Source organism: Enoplosus armatus, chromosome 10, assembly GCF_043641665.1.
Source record: "Enoplosus armatus isolate fEnoArm2 chromosome 10, fEnoArm2.hap1, whole genome shotgun sequence".
NCBI classification, from domain to species: domain Eukaryota; kingdom Metazoa; phylum Chordata; class Actinopteri; order Centrarchiformes; family Enoplosidae; genus Enoplosus; species Enoplosus armatus.
This window is the reverse complement of record NC_092189.1, coordinates 21,532,853-21,554,696: the sequence shown is the minus strand read 5'-3', so window position 1 is coordinate 21,554,696 and position 21,844 is coordinate 21,532,853. Positions and strand designations below refer to the sequence as shown.

Here is a 21,844-nt window from a genome sequence, read left to right as displayed (position 1 = left end):
TGATCAGCACTCAGGAAATTTCATTAGGACGGAGATGGGGGGATAAGAGACCAAAGAAAGCTTTTGTGGATGGGAAGAGGAAGAGAAGGAGATAAAAGGGTAGAAAAATAGAAAATGGAGTGGTGTAGAAGAAAGAAAAAAAGAGATGAGAGTCAGGTGTTCACCAAAGTTATTGCAATCCATCATGACGGGGACTTGAACGTCTGTATCAAATTACATATCAATTCATAGAAAAGCTGTTGAAACACAGGAAAAGTCAGGGGATCACCAAAGTTATTGGGATAAATTGTCTGGGAACCACGAAGGTCTGTACAACATATTGTGCCAATCCCTCAAGTAATTGTCGAGATATTTCACTACATAAGTGAAAACTTTGACCTGCTGGTGACGCTAAATGAAAAGTCAAGGGGTCACCAAAGTCATTAGGATTCATCCTCTGGGGACCACGAATGTCTGTATAAAATGTCATGGCAATCCATTCCATAGTTATTGAGATATTTCAGTCTGGACCAAAGTGGTGGACCAACTGACCTAGACCAAAGTAATTAATCTGTGGAATCTGGTTTGCACTCAATCGGATGCATCCTCAAATTGAAACAGCCATATCTGTACACCCAAAAACTTTTAGTGTTTTGACTCCCTTTTCAGTCATGATGAACCACCATTTCTCTTCCATCTCTTGGAAGTGCTTCTTTGGTGCTAAAAAACTAAACTAAATGAGCAAAAGTTCCAGGTAGGCTACATCACTACAAACATGTTAAATACGAATGCATCCGAAACCAAACGAGGTGTAAAAATGCTCGGGCATCTAATTCAACAGCACCAAAACAACGCAGCGACAGCATCCAAAGAGAGAGTCGAGGAGGACAGACTGGAGCAAGCGACCTTTAACCTTATCACTCATGTACAACAGAGGAAGGGAGGCAAAGGGGGAGACAAGCGAGACAAACACACAACATCCCCTCAACCTTATCAATCACGGACCAAAGAGGAGGAAGGAGAGATAAAGACAGAGAGCCGGCGTCTGTTTACCTTATCGATCATGTCGGGCCGGTTGGTGGCGGCCAGCACAGTGACGTCCCGGAGCTGCTCGATGCCGTCCATCTCCGTCAGGAGCTGAGCCAGGACCCGGTCGCCTACACCGCCGGAGCCCGAGGAGCTGAAGGCGTGGATGAGAACATAAGACAGATGAGTGGACAGGATGGAAAGACAGGGAAACAGAGATGGACGATTGAATGTAAGGATGGATGATGAAGAGGGAAAGGGACGTACGTAAAATTTGTCAGAAACTGGGGGAAAAAAAGGAAATTATTGATGGTGTAAAGTGATGAACTACAGATAGATGATGGATGGATGGATTGGTTGGAGACAGCACGTATTGCAAAGAAATGAAGTGAACAGTGGTGGAAAGAAGAAATAAGTATAGAAAAGAGACACATGGAATAATAGAGGGAGAATGAAAATGAATATATGATAGATGAATGAGTGCATGGATGAAACAAATATCATCAGATCATCACTCACTCCTGCTCTCAGGAGTCCAATACAAGTAATGAATCAAACTTTTCTCATTCATCACTTATATTCGCAGTGTTACGTAAGGATGAAAATCAGTTCTTGAATGCTTCAGGGGAACTTGTGAATAGTTTCACTGACACTCTGATAGCAGGTTCTTTCATTAACATAATTCTTCTAAAAAAAATAAAAAAAAAAAAGAAGGAAAAAGCTTTGGCAGCAAAAGTGAGCTTTCCTGCCAATGACGTCCCACTGAACTGCAACTCAAAACAAGGCACCAGAAACACACGTCATCCCTCTCAAATAAAGCAGCCTTCCTTTAGACAAAGTTAACAAATATGTCACCTTGTTTGGACTTGTAAATGTAGTGCTGGAGTTTATCCCACCCAGGTTTCCAAGATCAGTATGAGATATTTTATGTGCAATGTATACTATTCAAAGTCATAATTCTGAAAATGAAAGGTTTTCATTGAATCAAACCCCATTTTTGATAACTGACATATAATTTGCACCCGCTGCCTCTCTGTACAATAACTATCATTCTTATTCCTGGGATTCAAATTGTGTCCCAATGAGCTCGATGTGACGTTGAAGACAGAAGCCGGTGCATGCACGCAGTTTATGTAATGCAGAGGATCACTCAAATTATGGCTAATTTTTAAAAAAGCCTAAATAACCTTCCTAAAATGGCTGGGCGCTGTGGTGTTTAGCAAATGTTACTCAAACAGGGGTATATAGTGTATTTGATGGGGACTATTTTCAGCAGTAGATTAATATACATTTGATGCTCTAGTGAGTATTTGGGGCAGCAGGACGGTGAATGTGGGATTGACTCAACATAAACTACAGTGTGTGTGTTCATGGTAATGAAGGAACATGTCACCCAGGGCAACAGTGTGCCTCATTGATGTGTTTTTTTAATAGTTTTTGAACAATGGAGCTCTATGGCACAGAGGAAGAAGACATATCATGCTTTGGCTACACCGTTAATAGTTTTATAGGATTTAGTGACAGTAAGAAAAGCATAATATAGAATATCACCAGCCTTATCCTTTAAGAAACTCATCAATGTGTTAGTCACTGCATTACAAGGCGGTTATTTTCCATAACGCAGTGCAGACAGCCACCCTCCTCAGCTCAAACACACACACACAGTCTCTGTTGACAGGGCCAGCGGAAGTGCCAGACGTCATTAGAAGAGACAAGGCTGCAGAGGAACACAAAGGCGCTCTGTCACTGAGATATGAAGGGAGAGAAAGAGACATGGAGAGGTAGAGAGAGAAAGTTTGGGTGAAGGGAGATAGTGGGGAGGAAAGGAAGGGGGGAAGAGGATTAGGGAAAGGAGGACAGAGCGATGAATCGGAGAGAGAGAGAGAGACGGGGTATGAGAGAGAGATTATGAGATGAAAAAATATATGGAAGAGAGGAAAAATAAAGGTGATGAGAGAGTGAGACAATGGAGGGAGACAAAAGGAGAGACAAGAGAAAAAGACGAGGAAAGATGAAAGATAGAAAAGGAGGGGATTTGTTAGTTTCAAATCCAACAATGCTTCTTTCATATCTCATAATTGTCTAAAATATGAATTATCTGTCAGGGATGCAGTCAGTTTATTTTGAATTCATTGTCTTTTCTCGTCTGTCTGTCTCTGCCTCTATCTAATATTCATTGTCTGTTTCTGTCTGCCTTCCTGCCTTCTTTCTGTCTTCTTCACTTCACTCCACCAGTTCGGACTCGTGGCAGGTAGGCTGACAGATTTACAGGTGCTACTCATCTCCTGCCTCGAGAGGGGGAAAAAAACACAAACACACACACACACTATACAGCAGAGGCTGTCTGGTTGTGTCAACAGTTTTGAATTCTTGCCGGCGTGCATGAGCCACTTCATTGATTAAACATGGCAGGAAGCGAAGACCAATAAATAACCTTTATAGATCAGCGCTAAGTGCATTTTTAAAATGGCGAATGGCCTCGAGACGCGGGTCCAGCCCCACGTCCATCGCAGCCACCCAGAGTACATTCGTAAAAGTGCACATCAAGATTAGGAGAAGGAAACTCAATCATACTGAAAAAAAGCAGAGAGAACTTGTCAGTCCCACCGGCACAACAAATGATTGATGAAGACAACTTGCAATAGAGTCGTATCCTGTACACTGGAAATGAGTCTGCACTAAACATCGAAGTACAAAAACTGAGTTCCAGGTTGCTCCCGAAACTCTGAAACTCTGTCTAGTGAATGGCCTGGCTTGTCTATAGCTTGATGGTTCTGAAGTGTTAACTGAATGAGATATAGAGGTAGAAAAATTGTGTAAAAAATAAAGATGGTGGGAAAGAGGACCAGTTGCCCGATTACAAAACATTCAGCCAATCTTGAAAAACCATAACAAGGCACAGAAGCTGAGAGTAAGTATTGAAACGTTGGTACTGGTTACAAGAATCACTGACATACTAGCAATTCAATTTAACTCTTAAAATCAGTCACTAATTTCTACGGCATTGTTTTTCTCTTAATTTGACTTGATTCTGGAAACACAAATTCTCCTACAAAGTGAAAAATACAAATAAGAATCATGTTTTAAAGACTACTCTAAAATAAGACATAAATAGTAATATTTAATATTACTGACAGCAGCGGCAGTAACAATCACGACACCAATTTCAAAAGATGAGATGGAACAGTATAGAGTTACATGTCCAATACTTTTTAGTTTAACACAAACTGATTACATTACATTTCATGATCAGAGGCACTTTAACAAAAACAAAGACGATATGTTCGGTCGGAGACGCTGTGCAGCATTTGAAGCATCTGACGGAGGTCCCACATGGAAAAGTTACAGGGACGGCCTGTTGGCCTTTCTGTGCTCCTTCCTACAACATTTAGTTTCATCGACTGGTTTACCAGGAAGCATGCTGCATATTTGGCCTTCCCCATCTGCCGTGGACGGGCACAATGAAGTGTTTGTGCGCCTCCGGCCTGTGTCCTCTGTCCGCCCCCCGTCCTCTTTCCTTTAAGCCACAGATGTTCCCAGTGCCATCCCACTAAAGCGCCTCCGGACAAGACTGTGTTCTGTGTTCGCCGGTGGAGAAAAGCCGCAGAAGTCTAAGAGGACACCATGGGAACCGAGTGGCTGGCTTTGATAGAGCAGTCATGCAGACTTTTTGGGATGTTTGCTCCATCCATTCATAAGCGAATCTTTGTGAGACAAGCTCGGACACAGGCGAGGATGGTAAATTAAAGCAGACCGCAGCAATGACTGTGCAATTGTCATCGCTGGACAATGAATGACCACAGTGCTTAAAATAGTAACAGTGGAGAGTAGCAGTGGTCAACAGTGAACAATCACAGAGGAACTGATAGTGTACCAAGTGGGCGGGAACTATGTTTTTGCCATTAATTTCAGAGTCTCGTGGCATCTTTTCTTCTAATTTTAGACCTCTTATACGGTGTAAAGAAAACATACTGCACCTTCCTCTTTCACTGGCGAGAGCGTCAATCTCATCAAAGAAGACGATGGAGGGAGCGACAGCCCTTGCCTTCCGAAACACCTGCAAGCAGTGTTAGCAACAATGGAGGAGAGGAAAACAGGACAAATCTTTAACAGGGCCAATGAATCATTCTCAGCACAGGCATAAACAGGAAATACAGCACTCAGTAATGTCATAAATTACATCTCATGTCATCCGTTTTGTTTAGTTAAACTTTAGTTTGTATCGGTCCACATGGTCCAGAAAAGAATGTCAGCTTGCATTACTTTACATCAACATAACAATAGTATTAACAAACCGCTGTAAGCCTTTCATTGGAACAATCAGGTAAGGGAAGTTAAACGTAATTACCTCTCTTACGGCTCTTTCAGACTCCCCAACATACTTGCTCAGTAATTCTGGACCCTAAAAAAAGCAAGTAAAAACAGTATTTAAGTGGTAAGATTTGGCCTGTGATTTGCTGACAACTAGAAATGTTTAGGTATTATATTAATTAATAACCAATGGTGTGTTTTGTTTCGTTGCAAAATCAAATGCTGATGTAAAGAAAAAAGTACGCTGAACTGACGGATCCCTGGAGACCATGTCTGAGGTGGAGTCTGAAGTGTCTGATCATCGTGACTCATCATGACTAATCGCGGTTATGTTTTGTGAAGTGTCACCTGGTGGCACTGTGTTTGCAGGTGGTTTAAAGTGAGAGCTCACATTCTGAAAGAGCAGAGAAGCGGCTTCTGTGGCGTGGCGTCTTTTGGAGATTAAAAAGAGGAACACAGTGAAACGGTGATAACACAGTGTGTCATGAAGGACAGCAGGGTGTGTGTGGTGTAATTGCACAGTGCTGTTTCAGTGTTCACTGTACACTATGTACTGGTTTATGTTTGTGTGTAACATCTGCGGTTCAGCTGGCAACACTACAGAACACTACAGCACCATGTTTCCCAACCATTGCTAGTACAATAGTACTACTAGTACTGCTACTGCCTACTCTATTGTTATTACTAATGTTGCTAGTGCTACACATCAAATAAAATTTAATCTTTGGCATGTTCTCGCAGGCAAAATGTGAGGTTTGTGACCAAAGCGAAGCACCAAGTTTAGTTCAGATCAACACTGTGTGCAAGATGGACAGTCGACAAAGTTTCTGCATAGCCTCGATCAGCACCACCCAAAAACACCGACATTCCTGTCACATAATGATTTATTTATTCAGTTTTGGCATTTCCTCTCAAAAACACACAAAACACGCAGCTTTTACTCTTACAACTATCACCGCGACTAAGACCACGTCCACATAGTGTGGACAGTAAAAACTGGGCTTTTCAGAAGTATGAGAAAGTGGTCAGAACTTTCTGTCCATTCATTTCAGTTGATAACTCGTGTTAAATATCAGTAGTCGCAGAACCCTGACCAGCCAAGACTCGGTGTAAAAACCAGTCTGTCTGTCCTTCCAGATAATTGCTGTAAAGCATGATTTTGTTGTTTGCTCACGAAGAGGATTGTTTAGGTATTTCAGTGTGGACGGAAAACCTTTCAGAAGCATCATGAAGACATTTATGCTGCATGTTGTTGTCATACAGTAACTGCTTTTTTCAGATTTAGCCGGCTTAGTGTGGACATACTCCACCCAACACTACTTGCACTACCACCACCACTAATATTACTCATTACAACTACAACTACTAACTGAGTCTCCTTTACCCTCTCGTCCTTCAGTCCTTTCATCCCTCTTCTCCCAAGCAGATAAACATCCACTCAGCCCTCACAAGAACTTCCTCCCCTGCAATCCACCCTTTCAACACCTCTGGGCTGTCGAAGGAGACGACACTTAACTCCCAGCCCTTTTGTCTCCTGCAGTAAGTGTGGAGGTTGACTCATTAATCCCAGGTTCCTCTCTCTGTGGCAGAGCCGAGGGCTGGACATGGTGAGTTTAAAACCATTGACACTGTGGAGATACGAGCTGTGTGTGAGTGTGTGTTTGTGTGCACGTATGCATCTGCGGATGTGAGTGTGTTTGAGTGGCTGCAGTGGGAGGAAACTGAAATTGACAAGATGATAATAGGGCTTTTTCACACAGAGGAAACAGGCTGAGCCTTAAAGTATCCACATTTAAATCTGGATAACGTATCTATGTCAAAGCAACCGCCACACTGGAAAAACCTGATACTGTTATTGCAGATGCTGGAGAGCGGCTTTCAGCAGGAGGGACAGGATGTTTTTCACCCTTTCCATTAAGCATGACTTGAAAACTGCTGCACACAATTATAGTACAACTCTTTCTTTTTATCTCCTTTTAATCAAACACAATGCATAATTCAACAACAATGAGAACGTCCCCAACACTAGAATCAAATCGTTCTAAATTTCAGCTAACGTACACTTGTGAAATGTAAGGACCCATCTGAAAACAAGACGATGCTTCTAGTCAAATGTGTTCGGGTGGTTGTCAACTTCTGACTCACCTTTGCAGTCAAATAGCACAAACATGAAACATGTTAATGTATCTATCCACAAATATGTCCTCTTCCCATTATATTTGTCTTTAACTTCTTTCACCAATTGTATGCTTTGAAGTCCACCGTGAACAATTAATAAAGCAGCATTGAACTGACTTCAAGTGACTTCACAATAACGGGGGGGCCATATAAAAATTGTAAAGTCAGCCTGAAGTTGTTCTGGATGAGACTAAAGTGTAGAGGTAATTAAAGTTTGTCTGCAGTTCAAGAAAACCTTTGTGACTTTGTCTCTGCACTGCAACATCACACTGCGAAATAAAACAAAACAAGCTTGCGAGTCACAGCCGCCTTTGCGAAGGGCTTAATGATCCTGGTTGAGAGATTCTGTCGAAGCTTTCTGTCTTGCGTGACAACAGCTTTGGAAATATTCACTGATCAAAACTTCAACAAGCTGATCAATCAATCTCTGTCAACCCGGCCTGGACGGACTGAGGTGAGAGCGACAGAGGGGGTGGCAGAGAGGATGGGGTGATGAATGAGAGGGGACAAACACAGGGTCAAAGGTCATACAGGGAAGCTCTCTGCAGAGGAAGTTGGGCAGCCAGACTGCCTCCAGGTCGTCAGGGAAACATCTCCACTACTACTTTGACACAGTGGATATTATACTGTGTATGTAATATATGGATGATTTCATTTTTTATTTGATATCTGTATAATATGTTAGATGTATATCGACCTCTTAAATCCCACCGACCCACCAGTCAGCTCATTATATAACCCGCGTAACTTTGTTTTAGATAGGAAACCCCGACGTTTCCAAAGATACCAAATGTGCCAGAATGAACTTTGGGGTCAAACTCAACTTTCCTTTGTTTAGATGGTTGTATTAGTAATATCTGAGGGAAATGGCAATGCAATTTGCACAAACTATGTTAAGTTATATACAAAGGTTGAGCTAAAAAGGCCTAGACTGTGAGATGAGATTCATCAATCATCAAGCTTCTGGTATCACTCCTGACAACCTGCTCACAACATGTTGGCTATGACTAAACCTGCATCATAACTCAGTATAAGTTTTATCATATTGAATAGTCTTTGGATTAGCTCCATTTCCTTATTTTTTTCCCGCTGGGTTTTGGCAGATCACAATATGGCATGAGAATACGATGTATTACAGGTGTGCCACCTGCAATACATTATATTTTCATACTTATGTATAAAAATTGGGAAAAACAGCAACCTTTTGCCCAGCACTTCATCCCTACCTGAAAGAAGTTACCACTCTGAGAAAATAGAATTATGACTCATTAAGGAAAACTCACTTTAACAGCCAGGAAATTGAGCCCACTTTCATTAGCCAGGGCCTTGGCTATCATGGTCTTGGAGCAGCCTGGGGGCCCATAGAGCAGGACTCCTTTGGGTGGCTGGATCCCCATGCGGGTGAAGGCCTCGGGGTGCCTCAGAGGCCACTCCACAGCCTGCTTCAGTTTCAGCTTTACCTCCTCCATCCCACCAACATCCGACCAGCGGACCTGGAGGTAGGAGACAAGTAAAGATCAGGGAACTTGTTTTTTTAATAAGTTGAAGGACAGAAATTGTTATAATTTAATTTACATTGCAGTGCTGTGGCAAGCTACTAATACAAGAGATAAAATGCCCAATAAAGACCCTTTGATCTTCATTTTCTCCAAATATACAGACTTATCAAGACCTCACAGACCGTGTCATTTCATGTGACATAAGGGTTACCTGAATGCAGCATAAGGGTGTGGCTTCCAGTATTCTGGGATTTAACCAAAATGTGTTTTTTAAGGACAATTTAATACCAGTATACGTGATGGAAACTGCTCAACAAGAAAAAGAAAATGACAAGAATTCAATGTTTCCCAAAGTGATGTCATGCTTTATTATGCTTTGAGACCTTGGAGGAAGAAGAAGAAGAAGAAGAAGAAGAAGAAGAAGAAGAAGAAGAAGAAGAAGAAGAAGAAGAAGAAGAAGAAGAAGAAGAAGAAGAAGAAGAAGAAGAAGAAGAAGAAGAAGAAGAAGAAGAAGAAGAAGAAGAAGAAGAAGAAGAAGAAGAAGAAGAAGTTGTCTGGAATCCAATTGAAATGCTGAATGTAACTGCGTCAGGTTCAGCGATATTCATTAATCACACAATAACATGAAATCAAACAAAATGCATCATATGTATTAAACTGGAGGTGGACAACAATGAGAGGCCAATAACTAATAAATGATCAACATCGGTCTAATATACTGCTCTAACTCACTCCGGTTCTTCTGAAGTATCATACAGCTCTAATCTGCGGCAGCTCAAACACAAACACATCGCCAACAATAAATGCAACAGACCAAACAAACTCTGATTGCACGTTGATGTCACTGATGTTCTCGTGTAACCCACACGGACGACCTTATTAAACTTTCTGACCACATCGAGTAAACTGCAAGTTCTTCCAGGCTGATGAACGGGGTCCGACAGGGGGAGTCAGCCAACAGCTGTCTGTCTGACAGATGGAAGGAGGGAAGAAGGGAGGGAGAGAGTACGGCAGTGAACAACCGGAGGAGATAAAGTAGATAAGAAGGGAAGCCTTCATCCAAGACCCTCTCTCCTGTCTCTTTCTTCATTACCCATCCATTATTCCCTCCCTTCCTCATCATACATCTTTTTCAACTCCCCCATCTTTCTACTCTCTATCTCTTCATTGATCTATCTTCATACCCTCTCCTTCTCCCCGTCTTTTTGTCTTATCTTCCCACACTTTGCTCTCCAGATTACTGGCAGAAATCAGGTTGTGCAGGAAGTCGTACAATGTGTTTACTCCACTGTAGCAGCCTGGTTACAGTGAGAGCCGCATGTACAAGCAGCGCGTCAGTAATCAGATTTCTGACCGTATTTTCAACAACGGCTTATTTTATAAGGGGTACTCCGTTGATATTACACATTAAGGTCAGTTTACTCGTTACAGAGAGTACTACTACACATGCAAAAACAGCTGTTTAATATCTTCTGTGGTCCTGGAGGGCGCTTTCTGAAGTCTGAGAAAATAGCCCTGATGAAGTCATGAGATTTCCAACCTGGGGGTGTGGAGTTTGAAAGATACACTCCCTATCGGACGTTTTTGTCAAGCACATGTGTGCGTGTAAAAAGCCTGATGAAAACATCAAATATTTTTTTGGTTTCAGCTTTTCAAATATGAATATTTGCGAGTATTCTCTATTTCATATGATCGTAATGGTCACTGTTCCTCATTTTCTGACATTTTACAGACCAACCAAACCAATAATCGAAAAAGTAGTCAACAGATTAATCAACGATCAAAACGGTCCTTGGCTGCATCAGATAACTGCAGAAAGTTGCAGAAAGTGCATGTAAATGCAGTGTTCATGTACCTTCCTCTCCTCTCTTTCCCCATCTTTCTGTTTCTCATCTCTACTGCACTCCCCTGTTCTTTCTTTCTTCTCTCACTTGACCCTCACTATCACGCCATCTCTCGCTCTCTCCCTTAAACACTGCTGCTTACTCCCTCTCCCTTCATCTTTTTCACTTCCTCCTATCTCTCTCTCTCTCTCTCTCCCTCTCATGCTCATTCCCTCCTCACCCTCCTCCTGCTCTCCATCCCGAGGTAACACATCCCAGGCCACCGGCGCCGTCTCCGGGGAGCGAAGCACCTAATGGAAACCTGGCGTCTGGCCACATACTGTAAATACCGAACAATTTATGGACAGCGCCGAGCGAGAGAGAGGAAAGGACGGATGGAGGGGAGGGAGGAGAGGAAGGGAGAGAGAGAGTGTGGCAGAGATGAGGAGATAGGCCGGAAGCAGGCGAGTGAAGCAGAACGCTCATTTGAAGGCCCAGAGGGGAATGAAATGAAATAAAAAAGTGCAGTGGGATAAAAGCAACAGTAAAACAGGCTTATAGAGAGAGAAATGGAGGAAACAGGTGAGCAGGAGGAAGACGACTCATTCGCTTGCCAGAGCTTTCAACAGTATCACACTGTTGTCATCAACCAATGGAGTTAGACTGAGATAGGCAAGAGTACTTTCAGTGCTCAAAGTAATGCACATTTGAACATCTGAACAACTGAACAGTTTCATGACAACCATTACTATGAGTAAACAGTGCAGCTTATAATATAACAAACCTAAAAGCGACACTTCAGTAAACATTTCTAGTCTTTATGTGGACTATGGATTATCATTTACAGCCAAACTCTCACGAGTGAACCCCGCTCATCGGGTATAGAACACAAATTGCAATCTGAAACTGCTACCTGAACCTGATCTAACTGCTTTAAGGGCCTCTCGCCTCTGAGATTACAGACCTGTCAATCATCTGAACACAAATCAATCACTCGCCTCTTTCCACCGAGGAAGCTGATGTGCAACACAATAAAGTCTCATCTCCCCCCTTTGTGCTGCATTTTTTTGGTTAAGTGTCTGCAGACTTAATGGAGTCATTGTAAGAAATAACAATATAAAGTAACATTAACAGCAAGGTGCTTTTTGTCGTGAATGAAGCGTCTGTGGAATTAGAAGGCAATGTTTTGACTCACACCCCGCTGTGCTGCGTTTTTCCCCCTTCTTCCCTCCCTTCCTTTTTGTACAAGACCCAGTTATTATCTTTTACTGTTGTTTTCTGAACTTTACAAGGGGCCTCTCAGGCTCTGGCCCTTTGATGGGGTTGAGAGGAGGGTGTGGGGGACTTCTCAGGCAAAAAAACTCAAGGGAGACGAGGAGTACGTTTAAAAGGAGGAATAAATGGGCTTGTTATAGAGCTGCCAAATTAAAATATTAAAGCCAGACTGCACAGTGGAGGATGATTATTTAAAAAAAAGCAATGCTGGGTAAACAAGAAAGATGTCAAAAAGAGGAAGAATGTCTTGTCACAAAACAAACAAAGGATTAAGAATGAACTTTCAATTTATTTACATATAAATATAACATAAATCGAGAGGCATAATCTCAAATCTCTAGATACGTGATCTGAGAAGGTTTCCGAGGAACTCGAGGCGTGTATTCATCCGGCACCACTGGAAGTTTCTTATATAAAATGGATTAGAAACAAATGTTTGCACTCATGTGGATATAATCAAGTCCGGGGCTCTGCGGCTGGCCTTTCAGCTGAGCTGCACTAGGGGGATAAAAAAAAAAAAATTCCAAACCCAAACTCACTCCTCTCTCTTGTTTCCAGGAACCGGCCGCAAGGACTGAACGTCTCTGGGTGAGCTCAGTGCAGAGTGTTGCAGAGAGAAGAGGGGAGGCGGGTGGGGGTGAGGGGATAGGAAGGACGTTTCTTCTTCTTCTTCTTCTCTCTTTCTCTTTTTTTGGTTGCTGGCAGGAACCGTCAGCGACCCGATCTGCTTTCAATTACCGGTGGAGGATGATGTTAGCCCTCTTCCTGTCCGTTATGTCTTGCACATGCAAACTCCAAAACATCCTGGAGTCTCACCACTGTCCTCTCTCTCTCTCTCTCTACCTCTCTCTCCCTCTCTCTCTCTCCATCCGCTGAGAGCAAAGTGATTCATCTTCATTGCAGTGGAGGGTAAAATGGCCAAGGGGTCATTTCCACTCTTCCTCAGCCTGACCCCATCTTTTAAGTGCTGGTGATTCAGTGGTCAGTGGTCCAGAGAGTAGTTAAGGGATTTTCTGAATGTGCATTAGAGGGAGAAGGGAGGCATGGCTGCTGTTGATGAGCTTTTAGTTTTTCTTGTGGCAATAAGCGGTGACGCTGTTTGGGTTATAAATTTGTTTTGTACTTTAAATGAAGCAAAGACTGCGTGATATAAACCAGTCTGCTTCCTCGCAGGGCCACTGCAAGGTCGAATGCAACTGAGACACAACTGATGCTGATTACAAACAAAGGATCCAATACAGTGTCATTAAGGAAGATGCCATAAACTATGGAGGCATGTGAAGGGAGGATCTCTGCATCCATTTGCCTCTTAATGATTTTTGCTTTTTCTGGCATGATTTTTCCCAGAGTAGTCCATGACATGTAGCACTCAGCCTCAGCCTTTTTTTCCCCTCTTGGATAGCTTCTTCTTGTATCTGAAGATGATGTCTAAACTTAAGCCTCTTGTATCTCAAGCTGAGAGGGAGATGATCATTCACTCTTTTCTCTTTAACTCCCCAATCATTTACCTTAAGAGACAAGACATCTTTGTATCAGTTAAAAATGGTCCAGAATGCTGCTGCAAAGTTTTTGACCAGGTTTTGTGTCATTCAAATCTTGATTCCTTTACATTAGCTCCCTATCAAATTCTGACATTTGTTAGCTACTGTAGCCTTCTATTATCAGTAGATCTCAGAGGTCTTGTGATCGTGGCTCATTGTACCTCGCTCCAGGCTGAAGAGTAATGACTAAAACTTTGTGGTTGTGGCTCCTAAACCTTGGCGCTCACTCCCTTTGGGAGTAGTAATGTCTGCTCTAGAAAGGTGATGATAAACATTACTTATTCTTTTGACCAGCGGTATTTCTTTAACTCCGTTTGGCTAACCAACACAAAACACAGACCACAATGACTCCCAACAGCATTTACATTAATAGTCTGTTTCCACCACAGGAACTTTTCCAGGGGACCAGGAACCATTTCAGAAACTCAGGAACCATCTGAGAATGTGCAGATGTAATACTTTCTGATGGCCCTGCAACTATAAGGAAGCACTGAGTTCCATTAGTATCAATATTAGGATGAGGGAAAGACATGTTTGTATTGTTTATTGAGTTTAACAACAAAACGATGTTGTCAGCTTTCCGACTAGTCTAAAAGAAAGAAATAGTGTGTCCATAAGCGAAAGAGGGAGCGCTGATCGAAAGAGTTTACTGTACCTTGGGGACATCGATAGCGACCTCCCTCATGGCGCTTGGCTTCACAACAGACATGGCCCACTGGAGGTCCTGAAGAGTGACGGTCACCGTCCCAGTCAGCTGCTGGTCTGACGGTTGGTGGGAACCTCCCAGTGCTCGCCTCAGTGCATGCAAACCTGCAGAAAGAGAGTTTACACATTTTAAATCTCTCAGTGGATCACAAGAAGAAAAAAAAATTGTTTATTCTGAACTTCTTCTGAAACACAGGCATGCCTGGAAAAAGTCAAAAACTAGTTTCCGTTGGGTTTGTAAAGACATTCAGGTCCATATATTAAAACAGAAAAGGTGAATCATTTAGAAAACAAAAGACTTTGATTTGAGGCATAAAAAGGATATGCAACTGGTGTTTGTTTGCCTAAAAAAGCAATGCTAGTGTCGTTGTGGCTTGAGGGTTTTCATTCCAAACCCACATGCACCCAGTCCAACTTTTTACTCAAAACATTCAGGCTTGTACATGCTGTGATGATACACGCCTAGCGAATGCAAATCTCAAAATGAACATTAATTCCCCTTTTGACCGCGAACATAATTGGGCCTGCATTGTTGGGGAGAAAAGAGAGTAGGCCGAAGGGAAGGGAAGTGTAATTGAAGCGCTTAAGATTTGAATACCCTCAGTTCCAGAGACTTCAGCATCTGAACAAAAAGAAGACAGCAAAACAAACACTGATGCGTCAATATCAAGAATGAGCCTTTGTTTCGCCTCGCAAAAGAGGTCATACAGACAGCTCTGCAAAATGCAGAGGTGATGAGTGAGCACAGACATACAACACATACTTCTAAAGTCAGAAAAAAAGATTGTATTTATTCACAGGAAGGGTTATTACACATGCATGCTATTCCTGCATCATGATAATAAAGCTGTGAAGTGCATTCAGGGTTCCAAACGTAAAGGTCCTATTCAGATAATGTTAGCTGACTGGCAGTTGGAGCACTTCCAAGGCTTTGATGGAGATGAAACTCTCCTGGTTGAATCACCTGAACAAAAGATGAGCAGCTGTGTGAGAATATGTGGTTCAAAGGTACAAGCATAAAAAGGGTGAAGTCAACAACAAAACCAATCCAACCAAATCCAATTATCAAGCTTAAAATGATGTTGTGTGCATTGATAATGGCAAGCTAAAGCTAAATAGTATGCACTGTAGAAACATTCCTCTGTTTAAATATGTTCACTTTTGGATTCTGGGATTTTAGACAAATTCAGCAGCTATGACGCAGCATTTTGTTCCACATTTGCTACAGCTTAACTGGTTACTTCTCCATAGCAATTGTGGCAAAATGGGCACTCAAACCAAAATCTGATTATATGCAAACCTATAACCTATATACCTCAAAATGCATCAAGGAGATTTCAGTGCTTCTACGTTAAGGAACGTTCAGGAAATCATTAAAAGTAAACCAGCAGCTCCTCTGACTTTCCAACTTGCCCGGAAAAACGTCTTGGTCTTCTACTGTTGGACACCAAGTTGTGGTCAAGTGCCTTGCTCAAAGGAAGCTATGTAAGCATTGCTGCAGTAAGAAGATTTAAATCAATGGTTTCCTGTCACACAACCTCTGTTCCAATAACCACTGGAGTTGTGATCTCTGTCAGAAGGGAAATGCAGACCTTTTTTCTGCAGTTTGTCCTCAGCATAGGATTTTATGTCAGATTAAAGTTTTGTCTGAGGACAGTTTGCGGCATTCCCCATAGCAAAAGCTTGATATGCTGGTCATGGTCAGTCAAGTGCACAGGGAATCTTTTTGGTCTTTCTCTGCTTGTAATTTCCTCCAATTCACATTACAGAGGTATTACAGGGTCTGCAGGTAGGTCTGGTTGCAATATTGCATGCAATCATTACTAAATAGGCAGAGAAGAATGTGTGAGAAAGGCAAAAAAGTAGAACTGCGACAATGCAGAAAACAGCATGTGCGCCTCAGCTTGCATCCAGCTGTGCAGATTTAACTCCTGCAGGTGGGAGGACAGGTCTTCTCCGAGTGAGTTACACGCTAAATGTGGACAATAATTAGTAGTTACCAAACCAGCCCACAACCACGATTTCAACCCCAGAGTTGGGTAACAGTATATTAGACAACCATTCCCGATGCACACGTGCACACATCACACAGACGCACACACAGAAACTCTTGGCTTCCTCTTCTGAGTTAAAAGGGGGGGGCTGGAGTTGGGGTGGCGAGGGCTGGAGGGGAACGGACGTGGTCCAGGGCTACGGGCCAGGGAGCAACCGAGAGGGGATTTACGATCAGACATGACTGCATCCTGTTTATATTTTCCAGGACCCTTCCGACTAGGCGAGGGACAGACAGAAGTACGGACATAGAGATAGGAAGAGAAGAAGAGGAGAAGGAGAAACACAATTAATACAAGCAGATTTGTCTTCCGTGAGCACGCCAAGCTGAGGTCAATGTGTTCCCCAGTCCCGGCTCCCTCATGTATGATGTCTTTCTTTCACTCTTTCATTCTCTATCCCCGTCCACCCACCCTCGTTCTCACTCTCGATCCCCAGAGGTCTACACATCCCATCGTTCCACCTGGCTGCTGCTTCAGCTCTTCATCTGCATTAATGCTTCAGACCGGCGCTGCTTAGACTGCACAAAAACATCTGGTCCGAGTGGAAGGGACAAGGCAAGACAGCACAGGATGTGGAAGGAAGCTGGGGCGAGGAGGAAGATGAGGAGTACCAGCCACAACAACATATGCACTAACCCCAAACCATCAGCTGCCTAAACTGTGAAAGTGGAGGGCCTCAGCCTCCTTCAATGCTGAGAGGATGATGGATCAGTGGAGGAAACCTGAGAAACAGCTGTGCTCATATTCTAAAAGATAAAAGATGCTTTGTGAAGAGCTGAAGAAGAAACCTTTTGTTTTTTCTCATGGACACATCAGTATGTTTGTCCATTATTACTCTTTTACACAGAATTACTCACCTTTACATGGAGACATCTAAACAAAAGTACAAACAGCAATGTATGCAAAGAAAAACACATTTACAACCACTCGCTCAAAAAAGACACGCAACTCAATAAGAAAAAGGTTTGGCACTGATATGTCTTCTGCAAGGTTGAGATATGATGCTTTATTGTAAAATTTATTGATGAGTAAATCTTTGCTTTTTTTCATAAAAAATATTGGAGGTCTTGCAGACTCATTTCTGCAAACGTTTTATTTCTAGATTTCAATCCTCAATCCACCACATAAAGCTCGATGCTAAGTTATAGCAGTCAGTGCAGACTGACAGCTAGTTTAAAGGGTCTAGTCAATAATATGGCTGCATAAAAGCCCTGGGGACCGAAAAATGCTGCTGACAAATGTTTAATAAATGTTCCAGCAAGAATCATCTGAAACCGTCTAGTGAATCTAGCACTTTGCCAGCAGTAATGAAAAGCCTTGCAGAGAAAAAGCCTGACCAGAGGGGAAATGGGGTTCATAAGCCACAGAGTCCAGCCTGGACGCCCGGAGGGCAGCGGAAACTTGATTCAACGATGTGACTTTAACATTGTGCTTTAGGGATTCTCTCTCTCCTGACTGCTCTTGGCTGACTCCAAGCACACATTTGGTTTAGTTATGAAAACATCCGATGGGAAGGGAGGAGAAGAAAAAAAAAAAAAAAAAGAGGCAACACAACACAATTTAATGTGAACCTTATGTGGACTCATTTTCTTCGTCTTTTTTTGTACTCCTCCTTTCCAGAATGCTTCGAATTTGCCAGAGATCTAGAGGGAATTCAGAGAAAAAGGGGCCCCCTAAATGTACAAAAATGCACATTTGCAAAACATCACACCAGGGCCCAAACTAGGTATAGAAGAGAGGAAAGAACTCATTTCACAGAGTTGAAGTTGGCCAGGGAGAAGAGAGGAGAACGGTTATTTGTGGTTTTTAAACAGGGCTGGCCTTAATTATGTTGGTCCAAAACAGACCTTCCCCCAAATCAAGACCTTCAGGGGTCATACTCAGAGGTACTTCCACTTGTGATGACACCACAAGTACCTTCAACACAAGACATGAATCTTCATATTCTTACAGGCTTTGATGCAGCCAACATTAAGATGAAGTTTCAACGAGCATCAATTGATCTATAAATCAACTTCAATCAGCTGTGTGTTTGTGTTCTACACCAGAGTATGGTCATAGTTCTCCAGTATCCAAGGGTATTATCAAATATAAATATGCAACCCATCCGGACACACGTGCGCTTGTCAACACAACAGAAGGAGCACATGCTGCAGACTGCAATCCAGTACAACACCTCTGCACACTAGGAATGTCCCAAGCTGATCCTCAGGCTCGGAAACAGGTTTAAGGTGAAAACAGGACCAATCAAAGTATTTTCTGATGAATTATCAGCTATAAGAGGCATTTCAGATACTTTCATGCACTTTCTCGCGGGTACTCCAACTGTCAAAACCAACCAACAGAACGCTGCAATTCATGCACTACCAAAGGATGCAAGAGCAGCCATGTTGGGGTACAAAAGGTCAGTTTGTCTCCACTTCAGCAACATTTCTGACTCTGATATTCTGATTCTGAACATTTCTCAGGTGCGCCACACCTCTAAAGAGCTGCTCTTGGTACAAAACTGCATTTGAGGCTGTCCAAATCCTGTCCAAACCTTTCAGCCACAAGAGATCCACAGTTAAGGTTAAATAAATCCATAAATCAGCCTGGCATATATCAGCCAATGTTAGCTTATCACAGATATTTAAATATCGGCATATATGTCAGCAGAACAATAAATTGCAGCACAGAAACGCCACAGATGTGTCTACGGTAGTTTTCTCCATTAGTTTGTCCCCCATTCTTTAAGGCAACAAAGTTAAGGGATCATAATTAAATATATCTGTCGATGATGTGTGTACGTTGAAAAAACTAATTCTATAATAATAATACATAATCACTGAATTTATTAAACTCTCAAACATATCAACCTCACAAATCCATTATCTATCAAGCTATAATCCACACTATGGTCACGAGTGTACAAAACACTATAGGACACTGCACTGTATTATGTGCACTGTGCAGCTGGATCATTTAGAAACGGAAAATATGTGTTTCATTCATGCAACTGCCAGTAAACGCCTGAGACTTGCCCTCAACTTCCAGGGAGGAAGAAAAAGAAAAAATGAGGTAGGAAGTCTACGGAGGTTAAGTTCCAGTAGAAGACTTCAAAAGGGAAACCTCACAGAGCTCCATTGTCAGAGACAGCAGATCATCACCCACAGAGTCCAGGAAGGTGTGTCAAAAGAAGTCCATCTGCGCTTCAACAGTGCATTCCTTATTTCAACGGGGAAGAATCAGGACTGTGTGTAGCGTTGTGTTGCATTGTGTGGCGCTGTATCGAACACCCATGAGCTGAAGCCGCAGCTCTGCAGCTACGCTGTCCTCGGATGAATTGCGAAATACTTTGGGCATTACACCATTTCAAAACCGCAGGAACGTTTTCATTACTCGCCGGGGCTTCCGGAACAATCTTTGCACCTGTATTTACAATGCCCAACATCTGTTCCCAGAGCTGAAACAGCGCAATAATATGTGCTTTTAAAGTGCACACACACACACACACAGATGACAAAGACAAATACACGTGCTCACACACTCCAAACATGCGGAAAACGTGTACAGACACACACACACACGCACACACACACACACACACTCACACAGCTGTCACTGGGTAAAGGTAAGTGCCAGGGTTAAGGAGTACAAGCAGCACATTTCCGGATTTTATAAACAGAGGCCTCAAATAAACTTCACATGCTGATCCGACTGATATTTATGTGACCTGTCCTGAAATTCCTGAAGTGTCTTTAAAAGGACAGACGAGTTGGAAAAAGCGCTTTATAAGGCAAGGCTGCCGCTGTAAACATCAGCGAGCATTTAGCAGTGTTTGGCCCATTTAACCTTCTACTGCAGAATTATGTCAAACACACAAAACCCAGCTCATTTCTGATGCCGTTTTTCTTCCTCGTTTCTGCACAGTGTAGCACGTATTTAGGTTTGGAGGACTGAAGTGTGTTAGCCAAATCACTTTGCACATTTACCGAGTTAATCATTTAGGCCGTTGAGTCTAAGTTGGAGAAGTGGATGTTAAATATTGAGCCTGATCTTTGCCGTCAAATAAGAGGCTAACCAAAAAGCTTTCAGCTGACAAAGTGCAGAGTTGTGTGTTTATTATTCCACATAATCAATTTTACTGGCCCTTTTTGTTCCAGTGGGCTTCCCCTGTTTAGAGAGGCTTGTAAACAGTGTGTCCGGATGTGGCACAAACCAAACAAGCACGCACACGCATACACACTCAAACAAACGCGCGCCCTCACACACACAATTTACACTGTTTAGACTGTGGAAATGAGTCATCTGCTAGAACCAGGATCAGTTGAACACCAACAGGACGACAGAGAGACGCCCAGAGTCTGTTAGGCTCCATGAGACCACATGATAGCTTCCAATACCACACAAAACACCTAGAGGGATTCATTATGAAGAGCTGTTTTGTATAATCTGTGATGAGCTGGGAACACAGTCAATGTAATGTTTGGGAAAATAAGATCAGAAGACATCAGTGCCAATGTGGTTATATCAGAGGAAATATTTTCATGGATCCTGCAAAACTATAAATACAACACCTTCTGTTTCTTCTTCTCCTGCTCTGCTAAATACTGTATACACAATAGATTCACAGCTGTGGCTTTGTCTTTCTGAAATCTTCTAAATTCATCTGGATCTGCAAATGCTAACACAACAGAGACTGTTGTTGCAGGTTAGGGCCTCAGTGCGTACATGAGCTGTGGTCAGTTTCACTAAAGGATGATTTTACCTTCACAGGCTGTTCATTTTAAGGATCTTTAGAGGCCTGATGAGATTAATGTATCCAGGATCTATCTGTATCCACTGCAGACAGTCTGGTTTACTGTACAGACGAGTTGTTTTTTTAAAAGTTTTATCAAGTTCAGGGTAATGTTGTTAAGGGCACTAAGTCAAAACGTTGGTCTCAGCTCTTATGCAGATTTTGCTTTATTAAATCTAATAATGAAACATTACTGTATAAATGGCTTTGTAGATCTGCATAAGACTCTGGATTGAAGTCAGTCGAATGTGCAGTATATAGTCCGGAATCACAAATTGCTTTACGTCCTTTTTTGCATCATTAAACACTCAATTTGGACAAGGAAGTACATAAAGTATAATACTGAATAAATATTGAGCGAAATATTGAGTAAGAGTTTAGTACCATTTGTTTGTAATTTAACTTCAATATCAATATCAAAAAACAAAGCAGAATTTCAACAATGTGAATCAGACGCGGAGCCGCGGTGAAGCAGTTCTGCTGCTAACAAGCAATAAAACACGGGACTCCTACAATGGCTCCATCTGTGTCAATCTATCCGGTAACAGTGTGCGTGCCGACACACGTCTGACATAAAGCCCAGTCGGACTGACGTGACGAGGAGCTACATCAGATGCAACAGAAACGCTGTCAGAAAAATGTTTATAAATAGAGTTACTGGCGTGCAGGCTGTACA

At 42.4% G+C, this 21,844-nt stretch overlaps 1 protein-coding gene across 1 annotated transcript in view; it reads right to left on the bottom strand.

Annotated features, from left to right (window-relative positions):
- Positions 1-21,844, bottom strand: part of afg2a (AFG2 AAA ATPase homolog A) — a 102,815-nt gene that overhangs the window by 69,674 nt on the left and 11,297 nt on the right. The window contains exons 11-15 of the mRNA XM_070913052.1: positions 14,288-14,442; positions 8,778-8,987; positions 5,354-5,407; positions 4,983-5,062; positions 1,033-1,159 (exon numbers count right to left, since the gene is read on the bottom strand). Coding sequence (XP_070769153.1) covers positions 1,033-1,159; positions 4,983-5,062; positions 5,354-5,407; positions 8,778-8,987; positions 14,288-14,442 — 626 coding nt within the window. The remainder of the gene's footprint in view (positions 1-1,032; positions 1,160-4,982; positions 5,063-5,353; positions 5,408-8,777; positions 8,988-14,287; positions 14,443-21,844) is intronic.